The sequence below is a fragment of the Phaenicophaeus curvirostris genome, chromosome Z (assembly GCF_032191515.1).
Source record: "Phaenicophaeus curvirostris isolate KB17595 chromosome Z, BPBGC_Pcur_1.0, whole genome shotgun sequence".
Taxonomy (NCBI): Eukaryota; Metazoa; Chordata; class Aves; order Cuculiformes; family Cuculidae; genus Phaenicophaeus; species Phaenicophaeus curvirostris.
The window spans coordinates 64,117,567-64,143,882 of NC_091431.1; the positions used below are offsets into that span (position 1 = coordinate 64,117,567).

The following is a 26,316-nucleotide window of genomic DNA, read 5'->3' on the forward strand; positions in this document are numbered from 1 at the left end:
TTCCAACTGATAAGCTGTGTAATTGATGGATTTTTTAAAATTTATAACTTAGAATATAACTTGTGTGTGCTCTTTTTTATGATTCTGGACAGGAATGAAAATCATAGTTTCTATCTGACAGCCAGTCAGTCAAAAATAAAAGAGTTTCAGGATAACAAAGTAAGGATAAAATGTTTTGATTTAGAAAATATGAAAATGCCTAACTTAACTTCCAGTTACTTCTGAGAATAGCCATGAAAAGAAGTTTTCTCCTGGAGCGTGTCAGCTCCTCTTCTTGTTGTAGTGCAAAAGTGGAACTGTCAGATGATTTTAGACATTTAAAAAATCAGTTGGTAGTAGAATTAGTGTAAAGATTTGAGGTATATTCCAGAATTAATCTTCTACATGAGCTAAACATTGTGTTGTCTTCTGATCTCTGCTAAGTTTACACACACAGCGCAGCCATTTGTGGATAATAAAAGTGGAGCATGTCATAATGTTTCACATATTTTTAGAGAATATGAAGTATTACATTTTTTTGGTATCAGTCCGTTTACTTTTGCAGTTGTGAGCAGAAAGGTCTATGATTCCTGAGACTCCCTGAATTTGCTCTGGCTTATGGTGCTTCAGGTAACACAGGACACGAAACATTTCTGTACCACATTTACTGAGCTGTATTTAAGATATTGGTTTCAAGAACCCTGGGACTGATGGCTGGGTGTAGTAATAACGACCAGAGAATCTACTCTGATTGTTCTACTTTTCCGTTTCCACATTTTCTCCCAGCTTTCTTCCCCTACATACTGTAGCACCATGAGAACTGCAGTTGCTAGATACATTAGGGCAATGCCTGCACTGATTTCAAGCTAGCTAGGTGGACAGAGAATATCCATGATTAAACTGTCAGGGAAGAGGGAGTACTTAGGGGTGTTTGGTAACACACTGACTGATAACCTCAAAGAGAGATTGTCTGGCCTGGTTACAACATCCTTTCTCTGTCCTGTAGCAGGGAACACATCCAGGCACTCTGGCAAGTGCAGGCAGTGCTAGAATGCTGTGTAGGATATAATGGCTTAGCTTTGACTTTGTATTGTAGTGATGATGGTTTCATCCAAATATCAAACTCCTTCAGAAACTACCAAAGTGCAAAGTTCAAGTGAAAGGAATGATTGCTTAAAAACATTATAGTGGGAAATCTGTTACTGACAGAGGTGGCAGTTTTGTTTAAACAAATTCAATTGCTTCTAGAATTTAGGATCCATGAGAACTTTTGGAGCAAATTATCTTTTTGTTAAAACTTGCAATCTGTCACTTTATCTACAAGTGTTGCACTTGGAAAACTGTGAGTTCTGTGGGATCTTTGTGTAAGAACAATAACATGGTATCACCCCAGCCTCTTCAAAAAAACATACAGGTAGTAACTGTAATCCCAGATGAGCAAACATACGTGACTTTGAGTCCTGAACCTGTGAAACTTTAACCAAGGCTTCAGACCAAGGCCAGCCTCTGGCTTTTAAACTTTGACTTGCACTGGAAAACAGTGAAAGAGTTTCTGCTCTTAGGAAGTGTTGGGCAAACTCTGAAATAACAGTCATGGTTATTTATTTGTGAAAGTTTGCTGTGGGGTTTATTTGGCCTGTGTCAGAGTGAAGCCAGAAGGTATCTGGTAATGCGGACTTCAAAGCACATGATGTCACTGAGCTGCCTTTGGATTCCTACTACACATTGCCTGTGACAGCTCATTTGTTAAGAATTCTTTTCCTCCATTCATATGGTTTCTCTCTTGTTCTTATCCTTATGCTGGCTTTCCCAACTGTCCAGGGAAACTGTAAGACCTTGCAGTGTTTCAAAAGGGTTTTTTAATTTATCTGTCCTTATAAGTTTGAATACAGCAGCTGCAAGAACATGGTAATCCTGTATTTTTTCCCAGCTCCAGAGAAATTTAAGAAGGCTGCACTGGCTACAACAAGAAAGTGAAGAGGGAATGAAGCCCTAAGACTGGGATACCACAGTCTCCTGTCACATCCTCAGTGTGGGCTGAGGTGTCAGTAGACTCCTTGTTTTAGTGCTGCACTGTATATGTTGAAGTGGAAGGGCTATACCACAGTTTTGCAATGTTAGCAATCCCTGCAAAAATGCAGAGACACAACGGACCAAGGCCATGTCCGTTTGAATGTGTCTCTTAGGTTATGGCAGGGGGAGGTGTAAATTAATCCTGTGTAGTACAGATGAATATCAAAGGCCCTGTAGCTCATTCAAAGCTGGGAGGGTGATACAGAGGTTATAGTATGAGCTTTTGTTAGGCAAGTCTATTATATGATCACAATAGCTTATTATAATTAATGAAAAGCTATTTATTTCATCCATGGGAAACCTGTGGGCCAGAAGGGTTTTTTGTATTCTGAGTTAAGAGTGGACCATGCAGTCCAGACTATCTGATAGGCTGTGTAATCTCACTGTGGAACTGCAGCTAGGAGCAGAATTATGCTTTGCACTTATGAGGGAACTTCTATTCAGGGCTTGTTCTGTGGGGAATGGATGCAAAACACTGTAAGAATAAGGCACAACTCTATCTAATGCATCATGTTTGACAAATTAACTTTTGACCTTTCAGTGGCTTTGTACCAATCTGGGAGCCTCTGCCTCAGTATACAGGATTTCAGGCTATTAGGAAGAAGATATTGTTGCTATTCCCCTTTCAACTGTTATGTCTTTGTGATGTACAAACCAGGAGCCTTGATATATGCAAAAAAGTAAATGCTGAAAACCTGTTGGTTTTATATTTCTGCACTGTAATCACTCGTTCATGATAAAAACTCGGGGATGGTGATTATTTTTTACTTCCACTACTTGACAGTAGAGATTAACTCTTTTATTCTTACTTTCAGACTGGATATTTCCATCTGCCTCATGGGGATTACTTCATTGAGCCCATTAAAAAGCATTCACAGAAGGAGGGAACACCCCATCCCCATATTATCTATGGGGCAAATATCCATCAAAATGCTTTAAGGAGAAGACGAGCGATCCCAATGGAAAAAGAAGCAGCATGTGGATTGAATGGTACAAGTATTGCTAGATTTCTGCCTATTTGCTTTCTGCATCTTTTTAAGCAGCCTTTGTTTTCCAGTGGTGTGTGCTTTTTGTTCTGCCAGGCTTTTTAAAATACTGTAAAAAGAGAGCAAAATGCAAAATGAGAGCATCCCAGTCAAAACACCCCAGGAGCCTCTCATCTGGGCTACTTTCTGAAAAGATAAATTCCTCTTATGACTGCTGACATATGTTTTTCACACCATTGATCCTTTCTAGTCCTCATTTTTTTCTTCAACCAAAACTATTCAGTGAGTTTGACTTGAAATCTTGAGTAGTTCAGGGATGATGAGAATTGTAGTTGCTGTTATTTCTAATAAAATGTTCTCACGCCATGCAAATGCTGTCCTAAACCTAAAATACACTCTCTCTAAACCATGGTTAAAATATAGGCTTTCTACATTCTCTGTGATAGTTACCAGAATATTTAAAGACTTTTATTTGGTTGTTCTGAAAATGGAGTGCAGGGCATCAACAGCAAGGTGTTTTTCATAGAAGTATAAGTAAACATAACTTAAGTATTGGTGTCAGCATCTTCTCTTTTTTCAGGAAAGGAAGAGTGTATCTAGAGGGTAGTTGACATCTCGTTATTACAGCATGAGTCCCTTTATTTAGTAAAATCATTCACTTGAGGGCTCTGGGGCACAAGTAGTATTCTGCTCCATCCCAATGCTAAATAGAGAGGAGCGGGAAGCCAGGATGAAGAATTCGATTAATACCTGGCTCCGAGCCTGGTGCGAGGAGAGGGGCTTTGGCTTTTTTGATCATGGGGGGGCTCACGCACCCCCAGGCTTTCTCGCTAAGGGCGGGAAACATGGGTCTCCTAGGGGGGCTAAAGCCCTTGCTAGAAACCTAGCCAAGCTCATAAATCGAGCTTTAAACTAGATGTGAAGAGGGAGGGGGTTGAGCCCAGGCTAGACAGGAACGAGCCTGGACATGGGGAATTGGTGATTGGGAGAGGGTGCGCGGGTGAGGACCACCAGTACCTCACCGCACAAAAAGTGGGGGAGAACACACCTCGGGGTGCCAAGGGAGATGCAGGCTCTCTGGTGTCAACTACTCCAGTTACCAGGCAGTTGGGAACGAACCCTGTTCCCTCTAGGAGGGCTGAAGGCTCGGCAGCTCAGCTGAAGTGCATTTACACCAATGCACGCAGCATGGGGAATAAGAAGGAAGAGCTGGAAGCTGTCGTAGGGCAAGGGGCCTATGATGTCGTTGCCATCACGGAAACGTGGTGGGATGACTCATATAACTGGAGTACGACTATGGTGGGGTATAAGCTTTTCAGGCGGGACAGGAAGGGTAGGAGAGGAGGCGGGGTAGCCCTCTTTGTAAGGGAGGACTTGGACTCCATTGAGATGGATTGTGACCATCAGGAGGTTGAGTGCCTGTGGGTCAAAATCAGAGGAGCCCACCAGAAGGTAGATTTTGTGATGGGAGTCTGTTACAGACCACCCAACCAAGGAGAAGCAGCTGATGAGCTCTTCTATGTGCAGCTGCGGTCAATCTCTAGATCAATGCCTCTCGTTCTGGTGGGAGACTTCAATCTGCCTGATATCTGCTGGGTGTACAACACAGCAGAAAGGAAGCAGTCTAGGAGGTTCCTGGAGTGCGTGGGAGACAACTTCCTCGCACAGCTGGTGAATGAACCCACAAGGGAGGGTGCCCTCCTGGACCTGCTGTTGGTGAACAGAGAAGGCCTTGTAGGGGATGTGGCAGTAGGTGGACGCCTAGGACTAAGCGACCATGAGATGATAAAATTTTCTGTACTAGGTGAAGTGAAGAGGGTGGTTAGCAAGACTGTAGCATTAAATTTCCAGAGGGCAGACTTTGATCTCTTCAGCAGGCTGGTTGGTGAAGTCTCATGGAAGACAGTACTCAAGGGCAAGGGAGCCCAGGAGGGCTGGGAGCTCTTCAAAAGGGTGGTCCTAGCAGCTCAGGAGAAAGCCATCCCCGTGGTCCGGAAAAAAAGCCGGCAGGGGAGAAAGCCAGCTTGGTTGAATAGAGAGATCTTGAGGGATATCAAGAAGAAGAGAAATGTTTATGGCCTCTGGAAGAAGGGACAGGCCTCTTGGGTGGACTACAGGAGGGAAGTGAGATTGTGTAGGGAAAAAATCAGAAGGGCTAAGGCTCAGCTAGAAATTGGATTGGCCAAGTCTGTGAAAGATAACAAAAAATCTTTCTACAAATATATAAATAATAAAAGGCAGACTAGGGAGACCATACAGTCCCTATTGGACACAGAAGGAACAACAGTAACAGGGGATGAGGAAAAGGCCGAGGTACTTAATGCCTTCTTTGCCTCAGTCTTTAGTCGTAAGGAGGGTCGTTCCGTCTGTGTACTAACCCAGGAACTAGAGGAGCATAATGAGGCTCCCATGATGCAAGAGGAGGTGGTCAGAGCCTTGCTAGCCCGACTGGACAGCCGTAAGTCTATGGGGCCGGACGGGATTCACCCTAGGGTACTGAAGGAGCTGGCGGATGTGCTGGCCAAACCCCTTTCCATCATCTTCCAACAGTCCTGGAAGACTGGGGAAGTCCCACTGGACTGGAGGCTGGCTGATGTTGTGCCCATCTACAAAAAGGGCCGCAGGGAGGACCCAGGAAACTACAGGCCTGTCAGTCTGACCTCAGTGCCAGGGAAAGTCATGGAACAGGTGATCTTGAGTGCTATCGTGAAGCACATGCAAGAGAACCGGGTGATCAGGCCCAGTCAACATGGGTTCACAAAAGGCAGGTCTTGCCAGACTAACCTGATCGCCTTCTATGACAAAGTGACTCGGCTGCTGGATGAGGGAAAGGCTGTGGATGTGGTCTTCCTGGACTTCAGTAAAGCCTTTGACACAGTTTCTCACAGCATTCTGCTTGAGAAACTGTCAGCCTCTGGCCTGGACAAGCACACACTCTCCTGGGTGGAAAACTGGTTGGATGGCCGGGCCCAGAGAGTGGTGGTAAATGGTGTGAAATCCAGCTGGAGGCCAGTGACAAGTGGGGTTCCCCAGGGCTCAGTGCTGGGTCCAGCCCTGTTCAATGTCTTCATCAATGATCTGGATGAAGGCATCGAGTGCACCCTTAGCAAGTTTGCGGATGACACTAAGCTGGGTGGAAGTGTCGATCTGCTGGAGGGTCGGGAGGCTCTGCAAAGGGATCTGAACAGGCAGGACCGCTGGGCTGAGTCCAATGGCATGAGGTTTAACAAGGCCAAATGCCGGGTCCTGCACTTGGGGCACAACAACCCTATGCAGTGCTACAGACTAGGAGAAGTCTGTCTAGAAAGCTGCCTGGAGGAGAGGGACCTGGGTGTGTTGGTTGACAACCGACTGAATATGAGCCAGCAGTGTGCCCAGGTGGCCAAGAAGGCCAATGGCATCTTGGCTTGTATCAGAAACGGTGTGACCAGCAGGTCCAGGGAGGTTATCCTCCCTCTGTACTCGGCACTGGTGAGACCGCTCCTCGAATCCTGTGTTCAGTTCTGGGCCCCTCACCACAAGAAGGATGTTGAGGCTCTGGAGTGAGTCCAGAGAAGAGCAACGAAGCTGGTGAAAGGGCTGGAGAACAGGCCTTATGAGGAGCAGCTGAGAGAGCTGGGGTTGTTTGGCCTGGAGAAGAGGAGGCTGAGGGGAGACCTCATTGCTCTCTACAACTGCCTGAAAGGATGTTGTAGAGAGGAGGGTGCTGGCCTCTTCTCCCAAGTGACAGGGGACAGGACAAGAGGGAATGGCCTCATGCTCTGCCAGGGGAGGTTTAGGCTGGACATTAGGAAAACAAATTCTTTACAGAAAGGGTCATTGGACACTGGAACAGGCTGCCCAGGGAGGTGGTTGAGTCACCTTCCCTGGAGGTGTTTAAGGCACGGGTGGATGAGGTGCTGAGGGATATGGTTTAGTGTTTGATGGGAACGGTTGGACTCGATGATCCGGTGGGTCTCTTCCAACCTGGTTATTCTGTGATTCTGTGATTCTGTGATTGATTGACTTCATACCAAAAATTTGCAGATCTTGTGTTTGGTCCCTGATGTTTGAGGCCTTCAAGCTATGTCTGCACCAAACTTTAGAAAAGGCACTGTCTTGATAGGGGGAATGAATAATACCCTAAATGACATAAGACCCAAGTTATGTACAGACAGACCTGAAGAAAAAATGGTGGTGTGTTTCTGTCTTTCATAGGTTAGTGGTTAAAAAGTAGTTGGTTCTTTTCCAGGAGTGGAAAAAAAGGAGGAATGTAGGAGGTTTTAATCCTCGGTCAGAATTATTGCTGAAGTTTTACTACTGTTGAATGTGAATTGACAAACTAAGGAAGCAAACAACAACAAAGCTCCACTATATTTCTGGCCATAGACCAGCTTTGCACTTCTTGCTTGCTGGCCAACATCAATGTGAAATGGTGGCTGAGGAAACTGGAAAGTTGATGGCTTGAGGGGAGCTATTCAATCTACTGTGATACTGGGAAGATCAGGGGAAGGGGAAGCCATGAGAGTCAGTATGAATACTGTACCTTATTGTTTTTCATCAAATATAAATATGTCTACTTGCTAGACAAGCAAGCCTGAAGCTGAAAATCTCTGAACATCTAAAGCTGGTGTCTAGTTTGGCTTTAATATAAAATATCTCCCTGTTTTTCCATTTCTTCTGATGACTGCTAGGATAAATGAGAAGAATTAGTTTAGATTTGCCTGTGAAGAATGAGGAAAAGCTCTTGCCTATTGTCTTCCAGGTTTCTTCTATGGATGAAATAACATCTGTGTGCAGTAATTTTAAATATGGAGAGGAGATAGGAGGAATGAGGAATCATACTATTTATTTGCTTTGTGCAGCCTGCTTATTTTCTTTCTACCATTCACTTTTTACTTCTTGTATCTGCCTTCAAAGTATTGCAGAAAGAAACAGAAAAAGACTAACTGTGCCTCGGTGCTGGGAAAAATTGAGCACAGCTTCCCTGAGATTTCATCACTTAGGCTAGCTAAGTTTGCTCTAATCAGCTTTTGAATTTAAACTGCCTATCTGATGTTATTCATTTTAATGTGATAGAACTATTTCTGGTGGTAATAATATGTTCATGATATTCCAGGCTAACAAAAGTACAGTCTTACTAACTAGCAAAGTAACATATTGTCGTTTGCGTTTATATGTTTAATTGCCTTTTATCAGCCTTTACAGGCTGCTTTTGGTCAAGCAGTAATCTGCTTGACAGTCTTAAACCTTAAGAAATCAGAGTGAAAAGTGCAAGGAGGAAAAATCATTTCCTTCATTAAATTTTTGCCCTTTGTGTGACACAATATAACAAGTCATTGGTTCTTCTGAAGGATCAACTTTTGATTTGTGTGTTGTGTTTTGTTATCTAACTTCTGTTGTGGCCAATTCTTCAGCAAGGGTAGAAAAACAAAAAGTAGTCAATGTCATCTCCTGTTTACACTGTGCATTGTCAGAGCAAATGCTCTTTCTTGTTAGAAGTGAAATACGGAACCAAAAAGGAAAGTGAGTTAATTCTTGTTTCCTGGGCTAAATATATTCACTACACAAGCTTAGGGGAATGCTTGGTGCATAAATAAATTTTAAAGGTGGTAAGTTGACTCTTCTCTCTTTTCAAGACCCTGAGTGCTTCATGCTGTTAAATTTGATGCATGAAGTCTGATACAGTCATGTGATGTCACAGATGGCCCAGAGTAATGCCTTTTGGGGTCACTTTAAAGCATAAATATTTCTATTCACATTTACTTTTAGAAATAAATTCTGTTTTACCGATTAAGCATCATGACCATGTATTTTCTCAGCCCTAGGTTTGTCCCCACTGGGCTGGGACTTAACTGATGAAGTTGCCTGCCATATCTCTTGTAGGAACTGGTTTTCAGAATCAAAAGTTTTAACCTTGTGAGCCAAGATTCATCATACAGTGCGTCTGCTTTTGTGTATCTGAGCTCTGCTTCTGTTTGTTTTTTTTAAACCTAGGCCAATACGTTTGAGTAATTTCTAAGAGTTATGCTTGGGCAACTCTTTGTGTGCCTGGGCTTTTTGCTTGGAAAAGTTGAACAACCTGGATACTTTGAAGTCAACACACAAGATTGGGTGGTTTTAATACTGATCTTTTATTCAGAACTAATCTGTCAGGCAAGGAATGTAAAGACTAGTTTTACAGGAAAAATCAAAATAGAGGAATTAGTATGGGAAGAAATAGGTAGAGGATGCTGACCATCCTATGCAGTCCTTTTCAGGCTTTTTTAATTCAAGGACCATGTCACCTCTTGTAAGAAGTCCTGTGTGGTGTGCTTACCACTTTCACCATGGCAGCAATCATGTGATCCTCCAGGCTCCAGCCTACTTGTCATGTGCCTTACCATACAGTTACACTTTAGCATCAGTTACATTCCTGTGTTCTTGCAATGATTGCATTAACTAACTTATAATCTGCAGTATTTTCAACATGTTCAGATATTTGGAGAAAAATAATAGTGATTAATGATGTAAATTAAAACTTAGGTTTGTGCTGTATGTTTCCACTGCTACTTAGGCAGCTACCAGATGACTCGGTCATTAGCTGTATGCGAAACTGAATACTAATCTTGAAAGTTGCATTATGCTACTGTATATTGCAAGCTGCTCTGTTACTGTCTCATTTGAAATCTGTGTTACAAGTAGCAAGAATGATAAATGAAAAGTGGCCCTAAGCTTTATAAATAACTTACATAATCATTTGTGCCTATATGAGAGGAAATTAAGTATCTAGGGACTTGTTTTGTTTTTGAAATAGGTTAGCTTAAAAACTTTACAGTTCTCTGAGGAATAATGTGAGAAAGAAGAAATTATCCTCCCTTCTACAGAATAAGAAAAGATCTCCCATTTAGTTCTGTTTGTTTTCATGCAGTCTGCTGCAAATTAATTGTTTGTGAGCGGCAAAGTGGAGAAGTTTAGTTAAATTTGTGAATGAAAATGCTGTGATGTAATGGATTCCTTCCTGGCTAACTGCTACAGAGAGGACTGATAGTAGATGGACTTATTTTTCTTGGGCTGGGGAGGTGGTCAGCTTGCTGTTGGTTAGAAGAAGAATAATTGAGTTTATTAAGACTATGACCTAGAGCTTGCTGAAGTAGGCTGTAATATATAACTAAGAAAAGAAAGGTTTAAAGTATTAAAATAGATCTCTCGGAATATTTCATTGGAGCTTTAAGTGTATAGACGTTGTCATATGCTTTACCCTCATTTTGACATTGAAAAGATTTGATAGATGAGTTCCACACAGATCAGACGTTCGGATTAGTTTGGGTTGTACGTGGACCTCCAGCTCCTTCTGTGCAGAGGAGTTATAAATCTTATAACTGAAAATTTTACATTTGGAGCAATTTTTTATTGAGGCTGTGGTGGGGTAAGGCTGGGGTAGGAGGAGGCAGAGGATGGGTGCTGTGTGAAATGAGTAGTAGATTGAGGGGAACTGAAAAAACAGAGCAACATAATCTATCCTGTTTTCTAGGTCTAGAATGCCATTAAGGTGTTTCAGACAATAGTTACCTGTTGTTATTCCTAAGGGTTGTGGCTGAGCACAGTATTTTATTCTGTCATGGTCTTGCTTTTTGATGATTAACAATACTGCCAGAGGATTCTCTTCAGTTTTTCTGTCTGTAAGTGTGCAGCATAAACTGTTAGTCTTAGCTTTTGACAGTGAAGTCCTTTGTTTAACCACTTGGAAGAGGGAGGGGAAAAAAGCCCAGGACACTGTTTTATTCTCAAAGGATAGCCTGTCTTTTTTTGGAAGAACATTGTGGCCAAAGAAAGCAGCCTTGCTTGCTGTACCCCTAGTACATGCTGTGTACCTTCTATATATTTTAAAGAATAATGCTGACGTTTTTCCAGTATTTGTTTATCTTATATTTAACCATGTCAGTTACTATTCAGCTTAATTTGTGTAGTTTCTCCAAAACACAGAGGCTATTATTCTTAGCATGCCAAGTTCACACATTGAATTGTAGTGAGATTAATTGAATGTGGAGGGAAGAGCATTTTTGTCCCTGCCTCTCTCTGCTTTCCATGAATATGCTCTACTAACCTGTTTAACAGACGCTCACCATGAAAAAAAGGAGCAAATGGGTACATTTGGTCAGAATGACCTCTTTTTTAAAGCAGGAGAACAAAACTAACAGCTTGCAGGACTGCATGAAGTATCTCTTGTCTCTGGAACAGTTTGCATTGAACTAGAAACAGTGAGTGCTGGCTTGTGCAGACATGAGGAGATTTAACATTTCATGAGTGGGTACCTGGGACTGAAAGACGTAATAGCTCAGTTGTTCTAGCAGCAGATGGAACAATTGCTGCTAACTGGTATCGAGAGTTCTTTTCCTCCCCAAACAAGCTCATGAAATGGAAGTGGAAGATTCTAACTTTGTGTCAGATTTCAGGAAGACTGTTGTTTTCAGTTGCTTCTGGATTTTATTAGAAGCTAATCAGAGATAAGATAGACTTTTTCTCATTAACACATGCTTTCCTTCTCCAGAAAAAGGAAGAGTCCTCTTCTGTTTCTATAACTTCTGGATTCTGCGCTGTGGAGATAAGAATCCTTTGACTTTGATTTTCTAACATCTGACATATGACTTTAAGAAGGCTTCTGTGTTCATTTCAGTTTGCTGTCAAAAATCCTGTTACTTCTAACAAATGAGCTAGTGCAAACGTGAAGGCTTACTAAGCTTAAAAAAAAGGATTCTATGATTCATTAGCATGAATAGATGAGTTTGCCACTACTTGAACTTTAGGTTCTAAGGACACAGGATAAAATGATAAAATTCTCTCTTAACTTGAGTAGCTTAGCCATTAAATACTTGAGTTTAAGTTAGATGCATTACAAGCTGGCTCCTTTTATAGCTAGTGAGGTGGAACAGTCATTGCCAAAGACAGATTAATTCTATCCTAAGATGTTGTCTTTGATTTCTGGGAAGAATTGTCCTTGGGATCTGACTAGGCTGTAGTTGCAGGCAGTAGAAATATTGGTAGAGGAGAAGGGAATAAAACACGGTATTTTGTGCTATTCTTCCTCTTCAGTTAAATGGATGCAGAATCAAAACCAGAACTTTCTACAAGGGGATCCTAAATCTGTAATGAACAGAGGCCAGAGAAAGCTCAGTGCTGGCAGAATGCTGGCACCAGTTACCCTGGTCCCAGGTTGTTTTCTTGTCCTCTGCAGCTGCTATATTCTTTTAGCTACTACTAACTGAAACAAGGTGCTTCCTATAAGTATTTGTATTGTGCAGGAGATAACGGAGAAAAATGTGGAAACAGGAGGTTGTTGTTATAATGTGCTAATAGTCACTTGCTGACACCAAAAGGCATAAAAAATGTTATGTGCTTCCTCACTCAATGACAGCGTAGATTTTAAAAGTTTGTGACAGGGCATTTTCCAAATAATATCAGTCAGAACTATAAAGAGGGAAGTATCTGCTTCATTGTGTTTCTGTTCTGTCCCTGTACCACTGGAAAGAAATAGTATTTGCTACACCATGCTTGCTTACGGCTCTTGCTTTCCTCTAGTTTCAAGGGTAGATTGTGGTGTCTTCCTTGTCTTCATGGAAACAATTTGATTAACTGCTCACAAAATTGAGGAGTATAAGCCTACATCCAGACTGAATGTAGTTTGGCATTTCTAACCACGTAGTATCATAGAGGAATATATTCTGCTCTTGCTCTGTGCCTACAGCTTTCCTTATCAAACTGTGTGTAGTATTTCCATTGCTTGGGTAAACAAATGCTTTGGTAATATAAATGTTAAATTGCTATGGTATCGATCCACAGAGCAATAGCAAGCTTTAAAATTAAACTGATGGATGTCACATGCAACTTCTTTCTCTTTTGTAGGACAACACTAGCCTTGAACAATTGTAAACCTTGCTTCCACAGTTTGAATAGAAAACCCAGAAAGCTGCATTTAGGAAGTGTTTTTATTGAAGGAGTTTGAAAATTTGCTCAGTACACTTGACCCATTATTAGAGTAGTATTGGCAAAGCTATTCAAGCCTTCAGTCTGGTTAGTGCCGGATTTCTCAGTCATACTGAACTCTCTGTGAACTTTCTGAAAAGAAACTACAATTACCTTATTATTTCTGGGCAGATCACAGATTTTGAATTCTTCTGAGGAGTGCTGGACTTCTGCTGTGGAGCTAATGCACGGATATGGGCTCCCTTTTCACAATTACTTTCTACAAAGTCTGCATGTCCCTGGTGAGCTCCTGGCAGCTTCCCGTCATCATACATGACCCACTTTAAACAGGTGTCTGAGCACAGTTTTTCTGCTTGAAGCACAGTGTCCTTGCAGCTTGTTCACTCCTTGCCTGGAGCTGGTGTTCTTCACTCCATGCTCCCAGCATCTGCTTGAACTTGGAGTCATTTTATGTGCTTGTAGAGACTCCTCTGGATGCACTGCACTTAAAAGGAGACTGTAATACTGCTCTCAGCATAGAGTTTAGCATTGTGATTAGTTGGGAACAAGGGGAACTGTGTAACTTAGCAGTTTTAAGATTTTTTTTCTAGCCACCACTTCTTTAGTCATCTTGTAGAGAACTGTAAGATCTCTCCTTTTAGGGAGAAGTGAGGCCATATCTGCATGTATCCCATTCCATGCATATTTACTCAGTAGCATGTTCTGGAGTGCACAGATCCTGATTTGCATTCCTGATTATCAGCTCAATGTAGGATGGAAATCTCAATTCCAGTGATTGGTGCTCGTGAGTAGCACTCTCATAATGCATTTCTGGCAGTATTGAGTAGCTTGTGATGTGTTTAGTAGATGCAATTTCACTAGACATCAGTCTGCAAAGGGCATCTTTGGAAGTCCAAGATGTCACTTTTGACACAGATCTTTATGTCTGAACTGTTTTTACATTTAGTTGCTGAAAGCAAAGATATACCTCAAAACAGATTTAGTGAGTTACTGTACTTGCTAGCTGGATTTAATTTGTTGTGAAAGAATTCTAGTAGGGTGAGGTTTGTGTCTCTGTTTCACAGAGCTGATGCAAAGATTACCTGTTGCACGATATCTTTGCAAATAAAACCTCTTTACTGTGTGGTAGTTCTGAACTGTCCTGGAAAAAACTGTATGTAAATAACAGACTGGAAGGGCACTATTCACTTGAAGATCATACAGAATTACATACACTTCTTTTTCTAGAAAAAGGAGTTGCCTAACAGAAGTAGTCATCCACCTTTATGAAAAAAAGAGTGGCTGGAAGATTACTATACTAAGAGGTATAGAGAGTGGTTTTGATTGATACTCTTAAATACTACATTTGTTTTAAGACTTTGTGGAACTATTTGATCCATGTCCAGGTTTTTGTTTGAAAAAGCATAAAAAAGGGTATTGATTTTTTTTTGCTGTGGTCCCTTCTATACTTCCTTCATTTCTTTTCTTGCAATTATTAAACCTAAACTTACTTCAGCAAACAACAAGTAATCAGGCAGCTTAGCTGACAAAACTATGTATTCCTGTTCCCTTTAAACAATGATAAAGTCTTTGTGCACAGAAATTAGAGTGTTAAATTAGAGAAAGTATCTTCTAAACCATTCTAATTAGTCTCAAGAAACGTTGCCCCAAAATGAATCTTTCTGCAAAACAGAAAAGTCTAAAGCTTTGATGTCCTTTATTAATTTCTTCTAGAAAAAAAGGGTCTAATTCCATGTTGTCTCTGATTTATACTTATTTTAAAAAAGGTCTTGTATAATATTTTGCTCAGCTGTGAAACAGCGTTTGAACTGAAGCTGTACATAGCTCTTTGTATTTCAAATACTTTTAAAGCACAATTAAAAAATGGCCTCAATCTGAGTCTTTCACTCTGCCAAAGTTAGTAGTTGCAACAAGTTTCTTGCCCTTCTGAGCTCTAAAACAAGTTGAATCAAGGTGCTTCCCCTCTGATCTGCAGTATTGTCATTTGCTTCTTCAGTCAGGATTCCCCTCAACTCTGTGGAGGTTTGGATTTGGATCAAAGTCTTCTTTCAGGTGCTGCAGTTTTAACAAGGGATCATTCCTGACATTTTCTGTATTATTTACTTGACATTCTCCAGGTAAAGTATTCACTGAACTACTCTCTGCTTTATGGTATTTTCTTTTCAATATCCCAGTTGCATTCATTGCCTGTTCTGAGGTACTTCTGTCAGTCAGGTCTTTCTCAGAGGAGATGGAAAGAGATGAGAGGGATGAAATTTCATCTGCCAGGGAGGTAATGGTGAAGAAGGGCAGTAAAAGAAGGGTTTTTTCCTGCAAAACCTGGTCTGGTAACATTGTCAGGCAGCTGAGAATTGTCTAAGCAAAGATAGCCTTAATATTGGGGGATGGATTACTAACAGTGCATTCCCCAGCTGATGGATGTAACCTGATTTTATCCATCATTATCCATTTTTGGGGTATTTTTCTTTCCTTAAGCTATAATTAATCATTTTGTTTTGTGATGCACATCAAGTTGATGTTTCTTTCAGGTAAATGCATCTGCATTTTTCCCTCTTTCTGGTTCCATGTGTTTACATACCTTTATAATTTAAAGGCTACCCAGAGAGAAGAGGAGCCAGGGACCTTCTGCAAATGAAAACTGAGATTCTCATTTAGGAAATAACAGAAGCTGAGTCTGTTGACAGGGCTTCACTTGATTCTTTTTGCACAGGAGAGCAAATTTCAAAGCTGAAACCCAGTCGTAAGCAGACACTTCCATACTTCTTGGCATTTTACTTGTGGGAGCCCCAGTATCTCCTGTCTGTGAAGGATTCTGGCATAGTGTTCTGAAGGCTGTGAACCACAGGGAGTCCAGTTAATTATTGTTGGTGTTAATGGTGAACCTTCATCCTATGCATGACAAAAATGGATGCAAATTAACAGGGTTGTGACATCCAGCAGGTTATAATGCTCCTAATAACCAGTCTTTGATAGGAAAGTGGAATCAAAGGAAAGAAATCACTCTCAAAACTTTGGCTAAAATGGGCTAAAACTTTAGCCTGTGCATTGCTACTCGTGAAGAGCTGAGAATGGCACCAGTCACTCCAAAACAGTGTTATCCTAAGAGGACTGCTCATGTGAGGTTCCGTGTGGCAGAGTCCTGCACATCTCATGGGAAAAGGTGCTATTGGCTGCCTCCTCTGAGAGTTCTTGATGTCATTCACGCTGTTCCTAATCTTTCTAAATCCTAAATCTTTCTACAAATATATAAATAATAAAAGGCAGACTAGGGAGACCATACAGTCCCTATTGGACACAGAAGGGACAACAGTAACAGGGGATGAGGAAAAGGCTGAGGTACTTAATGCCTTCTTTGCCTCAGTCTTTAGTCGTAAGGAGGGTCGTTCCGTCTGTGTACAAACCCAGGAGCTAGAGGAGCATAATGAGGCTCCCGTGATCCAAGAGGAGGTGGTCAGAGCCTTGCTAGCCCGACTGGACAGTCACAAGTCTATGGGGCCGGACGGGATTCACCCTAGGGTACTGAAGGAGCTGGCGGATGTGCTGGCCAAACCCCTTTCCATCATCTTCCAACAGTCCTGGAAGACTGGGGAAGTCCCACTGGACTGGAGGCTGGCTGATGTTGTGCCCATCTACAAAAAGGGCCGCAGGGAGGACCCAGGAAACTACAGGCCTGTCAGTCTGACCTCAGTGCCAGGGAAAGTCATGGAACAGGTGATCTTGAGTGCTATCATGAAGCACATGCAAGAGAACCGGGTGATCAGGCCCAGTCAACATGGGTTCACAAAAGGCAGGTCTTGCCAGACTAACCTGATCGCCTTCTATGACAAAGTGACCCGGCTACTGGATGAGGGAAAGGCTGTGGATTTGGTCTTCCTGGACTTCAGCAAAGCCTTTGACACAGTTTCTCACAGCGTTCTGCTTGAGAAACTGTCAGCCTCTGGGCTGGACAGGCACACACTCTCCTGGGTGGAAAACTGGTTGGATGGCCGGGCCCAGAGAGTGGTGGTAAATGGTGTGAAATCCAGCTGGAGGCCAGTGACAAGTGGGGTTCCCCAGGGCTCAGTGCTGGGTCCAGCCCTGTTCAATGTCTTCATCAATGATCTGGATGAAGGCATCGAGTGCACCCTTAGCAAGTTTGCGGATGACACTAAGCTGGGTGGAAGTGTCGATCTGCTGGAGGGTCGGGAGGCTCTGCAAAGGGATCTGAACAGGCTGGACCGCTGGGCAGAGTCCAACGGCATGAGGTTTAACAAGGCCAAATGCCGGGTCCTGCACTTGGGGCACAACAACCCTATGCAGTGCTACAGACTGGGAGAAGTCTGGCTAGAAAGCTGCCTGGAGGAGAGGGACCTGGGGGTGTTGGTTGACAGCCGACTGAATATGAGCCAGCAGTGTGCCCAGGTGGCCAAGAAGGCCAATGGCATCTTGGCTTGTATCAGAAACGGTGTGACCAGCAGGTCCAGGGAGGTTATCCTCCCTCTGTACTCGGCACTGGTGAGACCGCTCCTCGAATACTGTGTTCAGTTCTGGGCCCCTCACCACAAGAAGGATGTTGAGGCTCTGGAGAGAGTCCAGAGGAGAGCAACAAAGCTGGTGAAAGGGCTGGAGAACAGGCCTTATGAGGAGCGGCTGAGAGAGCTGGGGTTGTTTAGCCTGGAGAAGAGGAGGCTGAGGGGTGACCTCATTGCTCTCTACAACTACCTGAAAGGACGTTGTAGAGAGGAGGGTGCTGGCCTCTTCTCCCAAGTGACAGGGGACAGGACAAGAGGGAATGGCTTCAAGCTCCGCCAGGGGAGGTTTAGGCTAGACGTTAGGAAAAAATTCTTTACAGAAAGGGTCATTGGGCACTGGAACAGGCTGCCCAGGGAGGTGGTTGAGTCACCTTCCCTGGAGGTGTTTAAGGCACGGGTGGACGAGGTGCTGAGGGATATGGTTTAGTGTTTGGTAGGAACGGTTGGACTCGGTGATCCGGTGGGTCTCTTCCAACCTGGTTATTCTGTGATTCTGTGATTCTGTGATTCTGTTCCACCTCTTGCTCCTTTTAACAGTTTACAGAGACCTTTGTCAACTCTCCCCAGTCACAGGTGTAGCTGGTGGATGGGCTGTTGCTGCTCTGCTGTTTCAGCCACTAGTGTCTGTGTATGTGTGTCTCTTCAGGGGCTTAATGAGACAAAACGAAATCTTGAGTGCTGAGTTGGAGCAGGAGAAATTCCACAATCATCTTTCAAAATGTCATGTAGTTGGAAAATGTTGTTGTCAGGACCTGCTTCTAAGAACAGAAAACGTTAAAAGCAGTATGAGTCTGAGATTTTCAAGAGCTCTTATTAGCATAATTCATTTTGGTAATTCCCTGACTGACCAACCATTTCTCAGGCCTACACTCCAGGAGGAGTTCTCACCTGTGAGAGCTGCTTTTGTGCTCTTGCTGCAGGAGCACAGTAGGTTCAGGGCTGAGTCTTTTGAAGGCTGTATTGCTCTAGTAACATCATCTGAAATGCAAGATGTTTGGCCCCAGCCAAGGACAAGGAGGCCCCTCAAAATGCTAGCATATTTTTTCTTCCTTTGAGCATGCTAGGAGGATTGGTATTTTTTAAATACAGTGGAGAAACTGAGTGGAAAAAACAACAGCTGGTCCAGAGGAAGGCCTAATATACTTTGTTGAATGAGCCCAGAGATAAGAAGGTGCAGAAATGCATCAATCCTTGAAAGAATAGCATTTTGTTTCAAGATTAACTTCATTTTGGAAGCACAGGTCTGCTTTATTTTGTCTCCAATCATGCTATGTGATCCACTTCAGTATGCTTTAAACCACCTTACAGGGGAAGGCATGGAGGCAGTTGTTCCTTCTAGATCTACAGAGCTGCAGAGCTGCTGTGAGTGAAGGCTGCTGGGAACACCGTTAAGCTGGCTGTGCCAATGCAGGCCTTTCAACGTAGACTAATTTTTCATGATTTCTGGCTGATCTGGCACTGTGACTTGGATTAGGTGGTGCCTCAGCCTGTCTGCTGTGCCACGTCCAGTCTCCTGGACTGGACTTTCTGTCCATTTCTGGCTTGTCCTATGAAAACTTACCTTTGGATAGATTAATGAGCAGGTACAGGTTTTAGAATGAGACCATTGGAAAACTCCTGAGAATAGCAGTAACCCATACAATAGCTCATACAGATATCATATTGTGGTTTCATCTTCACTTTACTAGCAGCCAAGGACACTAGTTTTTCAAAGAGTTTTGGAGTATTTGGAAATCACAGATTGCTGTATGGCTTTTTTAGCTTTTAAAACCCCCTTCCAGTCCTGTTAGTGCACAGTATCTATCAACTATAAGAAACTATTTTGGGGAAAAAAAGGTGAAAAGCAATGTGTTTACATCCATGAGCTAACCAAAATGTTGACACAGTGCTAAAACTAAGCCTGGCAGTTGATATAAGGAACACCAAGGAGGTGGACAGAGGGTTCATTTGATGACTGAAGAAGGTTTTTAGTAGTTACGAAGGGTACTCCAAATACTTTATGTAGAGATTTGGAGTATTTTTCTTCTAGCTCCTTCTCCTTTTATGTGTTTTGCTAAAAAAATTCAAGATACATTTTCTTTAATGTGGGTACCGCGTACAATAAGTAGTTTTATAGCTAACATAGAGGAAACCTTGTAGTAAGTTTTGAAAAAATGGAGTTCTATCTTCTATGTTAATAGATCTAAGCTAAGATGCCGAAAAAGATGAAAGTGTAATCTAAATTTTTTTCCTAGTATTTTCCAGTCCTTTGGGGTTATATATCAGGATTTCAAGGCAACTAAGAGCCAATTTTTAAACAATTGGTTATAAGAACAGGAGATTCTCACTCTCAGTGTTCACTGAAATAATCCCTTATGTATTTTAATGGGTGATTCATTAATTTATGTAAGTAAATGCAACCTCATGCATTTTTACTTACCTATTTAGGGCCTCGGGTCAAATTATTTCTTGACTGGTCAATTCAGCAAATACTAAGAAAAAAGATCTATCTATAAACATTTTAAAACCCATTTACCTGTCATATGTTTGGACATTAAGTCATTTATTTCTGTCTGCTTTATAATTGGACTGTCATGTTACAGCTAGAGAACTCTCTGAAATCCAATCTTCTTGAAGAGATATTTTTAGCTGAATTCTTAACTTACTTTCACATCACGAAGAGTTGAAGGAGGTAATCTGTCTTCTTGAAATCTGTCCAAGGTTTTTGTGGTGGCAGTGGCAAAGAGTAAGGGGGTGGCAGCTGGAGGGGTTTCAACTGTGTTCCCTGGTTCCCATGTTTATGGGTATCCAGTAAAAAGTCTGACAGGCACTACTGTCTCCTTACTCGTTTTGACTATTAGAAGTATCCAGAGCTTCCTGGAGAGGGAGCTAAGCAGCACCTTCTTTGACCCCAAACAAGTTCATGAAGAGCGGAGGTGGCAGAATCGAGTGTGCCAACATGTAAGAGAAAGAGATGACCCTAAAAATGGCACGAGGTCAGGATGCCTGGGCTTGCTTGTGAGAATTGCGGCTGAGCTGGAACCTTGCAGAGTTTTCAGCAAGGGGGGTTGTTGGTTGTTTTGGGAAGGGGTGCAATCAGGGCAAGACTTGCAGAAGAAGGCAAAGAGCTTGGGACAAGCAGGAGGGCAGAGGTGGGTGAAATAGCTTTAGTTCAGTAGCCATGCATTTCACAGACAGTTGCAAACCAAATGGCTGAGATTCAGTTCTCGATAACTCACAAGATTCTTCGTGAGGGTGAAGCTGTGAGCTGGAGTGGGGTCACAGCTCACAGGAAGGCTGCATCCTGTTTTGGGGCCACCCAACAGGCTGGGTAAACACAGGAGTGGTGGCAGCTCACTCTGTGCTGCCTGTGTGTGCATCTGTCTTTCCAGGACAAGAGGCAGGAGCAGCTGATCCCAGCTGGTTCTGTAGTGATCGTTTGCAAGCACAGAGAGATGCAAGTGGCTAGTTTTGCTGTATATACTGAAGGGAAATGATGAGCCAGAGAGGAGTTCCTGTGGCACCCAGGTCAACTTCTCCAAGACCTAGAGGAGGCACTTAAAAACACCGGATATTTCTGGTTATGTGTGGGGGAGCATAAGGAGGCAAAGTCGTGCTGGGCATATCGGTTTTGTAGCGATGGTGACAATACAGGGAGGATTTTGTGAATGGTATCTGTGTAGAGAGTCCTTCTACAGTTGTTGCAAGGATGAAAAAGCCAATATGGGCATCTTGGATGTACGGAGCAGCATTCTGTCCTCTGCAGGGAGGTGCGGGAAAATGTCAAGGCGTTTGCAGACAGAAAGAGAGGCCTGTTTCCCCCCCCAACAAGGGGAATCCCAAACTCTCGCCTTTTGTTATGCAGCTGTTTATCCATGGTCAAACCATAGGAACTTTATACCTTGGTTAGAGAATGTATCAGAATGAAAGGAGGAGATCAGAGGAGAGAGTTATGCTGACAAACATACCCCCTTTGCTGTACTCAAGCTTGTAGTTCTGTTGGAGAACAGAAGAAAGTGTTTCTTAATTTCAGGACTTCAATCTGTACCATGTAGAATTCTATGCCTGATAAAAAAGGAGCTGCGCGGCCTTTCTGAAGTAAAATGTTTGCAAAGGCAAATGCACCAGTTTACTTATAACCTCTGAATGGAATGTGTTTATTCTCAGTCATTCTCTCTTGGAGAGACAGCTGATAACGTTCAGTTTTAGATTCAATTAGTATTTTGGATTTAAATATGTAAATGTGGGTACATAAAGTGCCTTAAAGGGCTTTTGCCCAAGAGGAGTGTCTCTCATCAATCCCTATCACATAGCATCAAGCCTTCCAGTGGATACACAAGCTGATTAAAGGCCAGGAGGTGGAGGCCTCTTTCAGCTGTCTCTCAAGTTCCTGTGGTGACTGGCTTCAGCCTGCACAGCTTGAAAACCCCATTGCTGTCTTGTCCAAACCACATGCAAAGAACAAACCTTCCATCTAAATCACTCACACTGCCCAAATCCTTGGAGTTACAACCCTTTGTAGTCCTTTCCTGTCCTTTTCCTCTTCCAGCGTAATCTTGCTTTTTTTGTGGAACCTTTCCTTGCAGTGATACTCACTGTCTACGGTTTCTGTGTTCTCACCAGTTGTCATTAGGTCAGCCTTCAAGGAATGCCTGCAGTGGAAATCGCATGAGTAACTTTAAAGAACTAATGGACACTCCATAGAGCTGTGTTGCTGTTTTCTGGGTACTGCTGGTTCATAACTTGTCTTCCTGTCCATGTGTCCAAGAAGCTCCACAAAGCACTTGTCATTTCAGAGCTCAATGCTTTCTTTCACTGCTGCATTGTGTAGTGCCTGCACAAACTTAAGTGCAGCATGCAGGCTTAGGGAAGAGAATCACAGAATCGTTTTTAAGCTGGAAAAGACCCTTAAGGTCATCAAGTCCAACCCTTAACCTAACACTAAATCGCACGAAACTGTGTCTCAAAGTGCCACATCTATGCATCTTTCAGACACTTCCAGGGATGGTGCCTCAACCATTTCCCAGGGCAGACTGTTCCTATGCTTACTCTGCCTCCTAGTGCTGAGTTGGACTCAAGTGGATCAAACCACAACAATGCAACCATGTGTAACCACTTGACCCTTTCTGGAGCTTGGTCAACAATTACTACTATGCCCATTCCCATCATGGAATTACGAAATCATTTGGGTTGGAAAAGACCTTTGAGATCACTGACTCCTAGTACTGCCAATTTCACCATTAAATCATGTCCCTAAGGACCACATCTACACATATTTTAAATACCATCAGGGATGGTAATCCCATTACATCCCTGGGCAGCCTGTTCCAATGCTTGACAGCCCTTTTGGCGAAGAAATTTTTCCTAATATCCAGTCTAAACCTACCCTTGCACAACTTGAGTAACTTCCTGTTACTTAGGAGAAGAGACCAACAGCCACCTTGCTACAACCTCCTTTTGGGTAGCTGTGGAGAGCAATAAGGTCTCCTCTCAGCCTCATCTTCTCCAAGCTAAACAGCCCCTGTTCCCTCAGTGGCTCCTCATAAGACTTGTGCTGTATACCCTAACCAGCTCTGTTGCTCTTCTTTGGACATGTTCCAGTGCTTCAGTGTCTTCCTTGCTGTAAGTAAGATCCTTGCAGCCTTTTAGCGTTTTTCTTGTTCTGGACCGAAGCAGGTTGGTGATCTCTGGTCACCAGCATGTAGCCAGATATTATTTCTTCATTATAATGTAAATTAAATTTATGGAACATTAATAGAACTTCTTTGGAGTATGATTGAAGAGGTTCTGGATACTATTTGGTTAACCTTACAGGAAAGGACAATGCACAAACAACTACTTCAAGATGCCAATTCCAGTTATTTGCATTCATTTTGTGCAAATGAATTTTCATGTAGATATGTAGAAAGAAGAAAATTCATTAATAAAGGCCATATGTTTAAATTATCATTTGCATTGTAATGACTGTCTAAAACAGCATTTCTCACTCATTCTTAGGTCGGTGGTTCTTAAATTGTTTGGTAACAGACATTAAGGCATAGACATAATTTATTGGGAATTTGTAACTTGAAAATTTGTCTTACGGTTAGATGTATTCTGTTTTGGAAGATACTTGTTTTTCATCAAATAAAAACAGAGTTTTGCTGCAAGTTAAGTTGTTTTCAGATGCCATTTTATCAAGTGCTAGATTAATTACTAAAAAAGACACCTTGGTCTTGTAATCCATCACATTAATGTTTTCTCCAAAATAAGAGGTACCAGTCACTGAAGTCACTAAGTGAATGAGCACGGAAAGTTCAAATTGCATTAAGTAATGTACTCCTAGGAAAGTATTTTGTGCAGCTTTTATTTTTTGTTGCCCATTATTGGCTTGGGTTTAATCCCTGGGAAAAAATGTATCATTCAGGCACAGGGAAAATCATGACTGCAATTTGTAGACAGCTCCAGGTGTATCTGCTTCCCACAGTGTTGTTCTCTGTGTACATCGTGTGTGTCCTGGAACATTTATCATTCCATCCTTCCAGCCTAGGTGGTGATGAGCAGCAGATACAGTCAGCAGCAGTATCTGATTAAGTGCATCAGTCAACACAGGTCCAATTTTAGCTTCGTTCTGCATTAGAGTGTTGTGACACCACTGTTCGATACTTAACATTTTTGATAGAAGGAATATTAAAAGTTAAACAAAGCTCATGGAGTTGTAAACTTGCTTCCTCTGTGCTTGCTTTTGTTAAGACTTGAGGATTGTTAGCTTGGGGGAAGTACATAATTAAGTAGCTGTAATAGTTTCCTTTGTGAACAGTGCTTTACACTCAGAAAGTATTTGTGTGATTTAGCTTAGCCTGTTTCAGAAATGCTTATTAAAAGAGCTGGTTTGGTTACCTGTTCTGTTTTAAATTCACATTCTTTCTTTCTTGTTTTACAACAGTTTTTCCATGTAGCATATGAGCCCTGACTCTCACATTGTCAGCATCCAGGTTCGTTTTTTTCATGGATATTTGTAACCATGATTGTATATGTAAGATGTTATGTGTACAAAATTTCTAGTGTATTTGGTTTCACTGAGCTTTTTTTAGATGGCTGCCTTATTTATTTCAGCAGACATAGTTAGTACTGGGGTAGAGGTTTACTTACTGTCTTTGAGTTTTGTGAATAATTAGTAAGTTCTTGTGGTAAATCAGCTACTAAGAGCTGCTCTCCTCCTTCTTTAGTGAAAGAGGAGAAGGTCAAACCTTTTTTATCCACAAGTGTGGTGGCTAGATCACTGTCCTGGGAAATCCCAAGTTATTTACTAGGTCTAGTCTCAAAAAACCTGAAAAAAATAGAAAACCGTGTCAATTTCTTCTGCCTTACTATCCTGTAAATTTTTATTAGCTGAGTCACTCCTCAGCCTTTCCTTTATTTAGTCTGTGGTCAGACTTGTGTATTTTTTAATGCTAGGTTAATATTGTTAATGATGGTTTCATATGTTTATTCATGTCCTCTTTTACATGTCCCCATTTTGTCAGTTTATTGACCTTCTGAAGGACTCACCCCAAAACTGTAGTATTTATGTTACTACTTAAACTAAAGGTGCATCTTAGAACAAAGATAGGAAAATTAAAAATGTAGCAAGTTATGAACAGTGTGGGATCCCTAGCATCATATGTATCTCATGTCTGGAGATGTAGCATTTTGACTGAAAATGATATAGATGGGTAAAAATTAAAGAGTTCTTGCGCAAAGAAAAAGAAGATGAGGATAGAAAGTGAATACTTTAATCAGTACTACTATATTTTGTCTGACAGCCTAGAGTCACAGGCAACATTCTTCTCTTCAGGGATTCTGTGATTCTCCAGACGTTTTCACCTTGCTTCTTCATTGCCCTGTGTATCTGTAGAGGTGCTGAAAGTTGGCTGTGTGCAGTTAGCACCTCGAAGTTCCTTTGTGTGCCACTGTGTGTGCTGCACTCTTGTTTGAACAACTTTTGGAAGAAACAAAGGTGCAAAAAGACCCTTTGATATGGAAATCTCACATAATGCCTTTAAGTGCAGTGAGTCCTATCTATTCCTTAAGGAAATCTGACGGGGAAATAAGCAGAAATAAACAAAACCCCCTGATCAGGCAACATTTTGAATGCACAAATTATTCAAAGTTAAAAACTTAAATGTGTTTTGTAGTGAGACTATCATTACTTCTTAAAGATTAGAAAACTCTTTCTTAATAGGGATTGGCAAAAGAACACTGTAGTTCTGTTGTCACCTAATGAAAAATGAATTTATTTGCCAAAAGAGAGAATATGTATCTTCTTTCCTACCTAGGAGCCATGCAGCTTTACCCTATACTGGAAAAGTTTGTAAAGTACATTTTTTTCATATGTAGTTGAGATTTAACTTAAAATCATTCCTGGTAGCTGAAAATTAAGGGTCCCATATGTTGTTGAATTGGTCAGGTAGGATTTATATGGATAATGGAGACATTTTTATTTTTTCACTAAAAAACTTGGGGTTTGATTTTAAAAACCAATCCTTTTGATAAAATTTGTCATCCATTTCTAACTAGAAGTTGATGAAATGTTGTAATCTGTACCATTTCTCCTGAATATGCAATGGTAAGACTGGATATCACATTTGACCTGTGGAATGTTGTGTATTGACTCGTTTGGCTGAATCAGATTTTCTAATAAAAACCTTACTTCTGCAAAAGCATCTCAAAAAATCAATAGAAACTTCCGAGTCTGGCTGCTTGAATTTCATCGAGTTTGTTAGCCGAATCTCTTAGCAGACTCCTTTTTGTTTGGTCTTGGAATTATCCATTCAGCACTACCTTTGTTTCTGTTCTAAAGGACTCTAGCGCTATTCCTGCCTTTG

At 41.9% G+C, this 26,316-nt stretch overlaps 1 protein-coding gene across 4 annotated transcripts in view; it reads left to right on the plus strand.

Annotated features, from left to right (window-relative positions):
- ADAMTS12 (ADAM metallopeptidase with thrombospondin type 1 motif 12) overlaps nucleotides 1-26,316 on the plus strand; it is a 161,602-nt gene that overhangs the window by 61,153 nt on the left and 74,133 nt on the right. For all 4 annotated transcript variants that reach the window (XM_069880076.1, XM_069880075.1, XM_069880077.1 and 1 more), the window contains one exon: nucleotides 2,868-3,042. In XM_069880076.1, coding sequence (XP_069736177.1) covers nucleotides 2,868-3,042 — 175 coding nt within the window. The remainder of the gene's footprint in view (nucleotides 1-2,867; nucleotides 3,043-26,316) is intronic.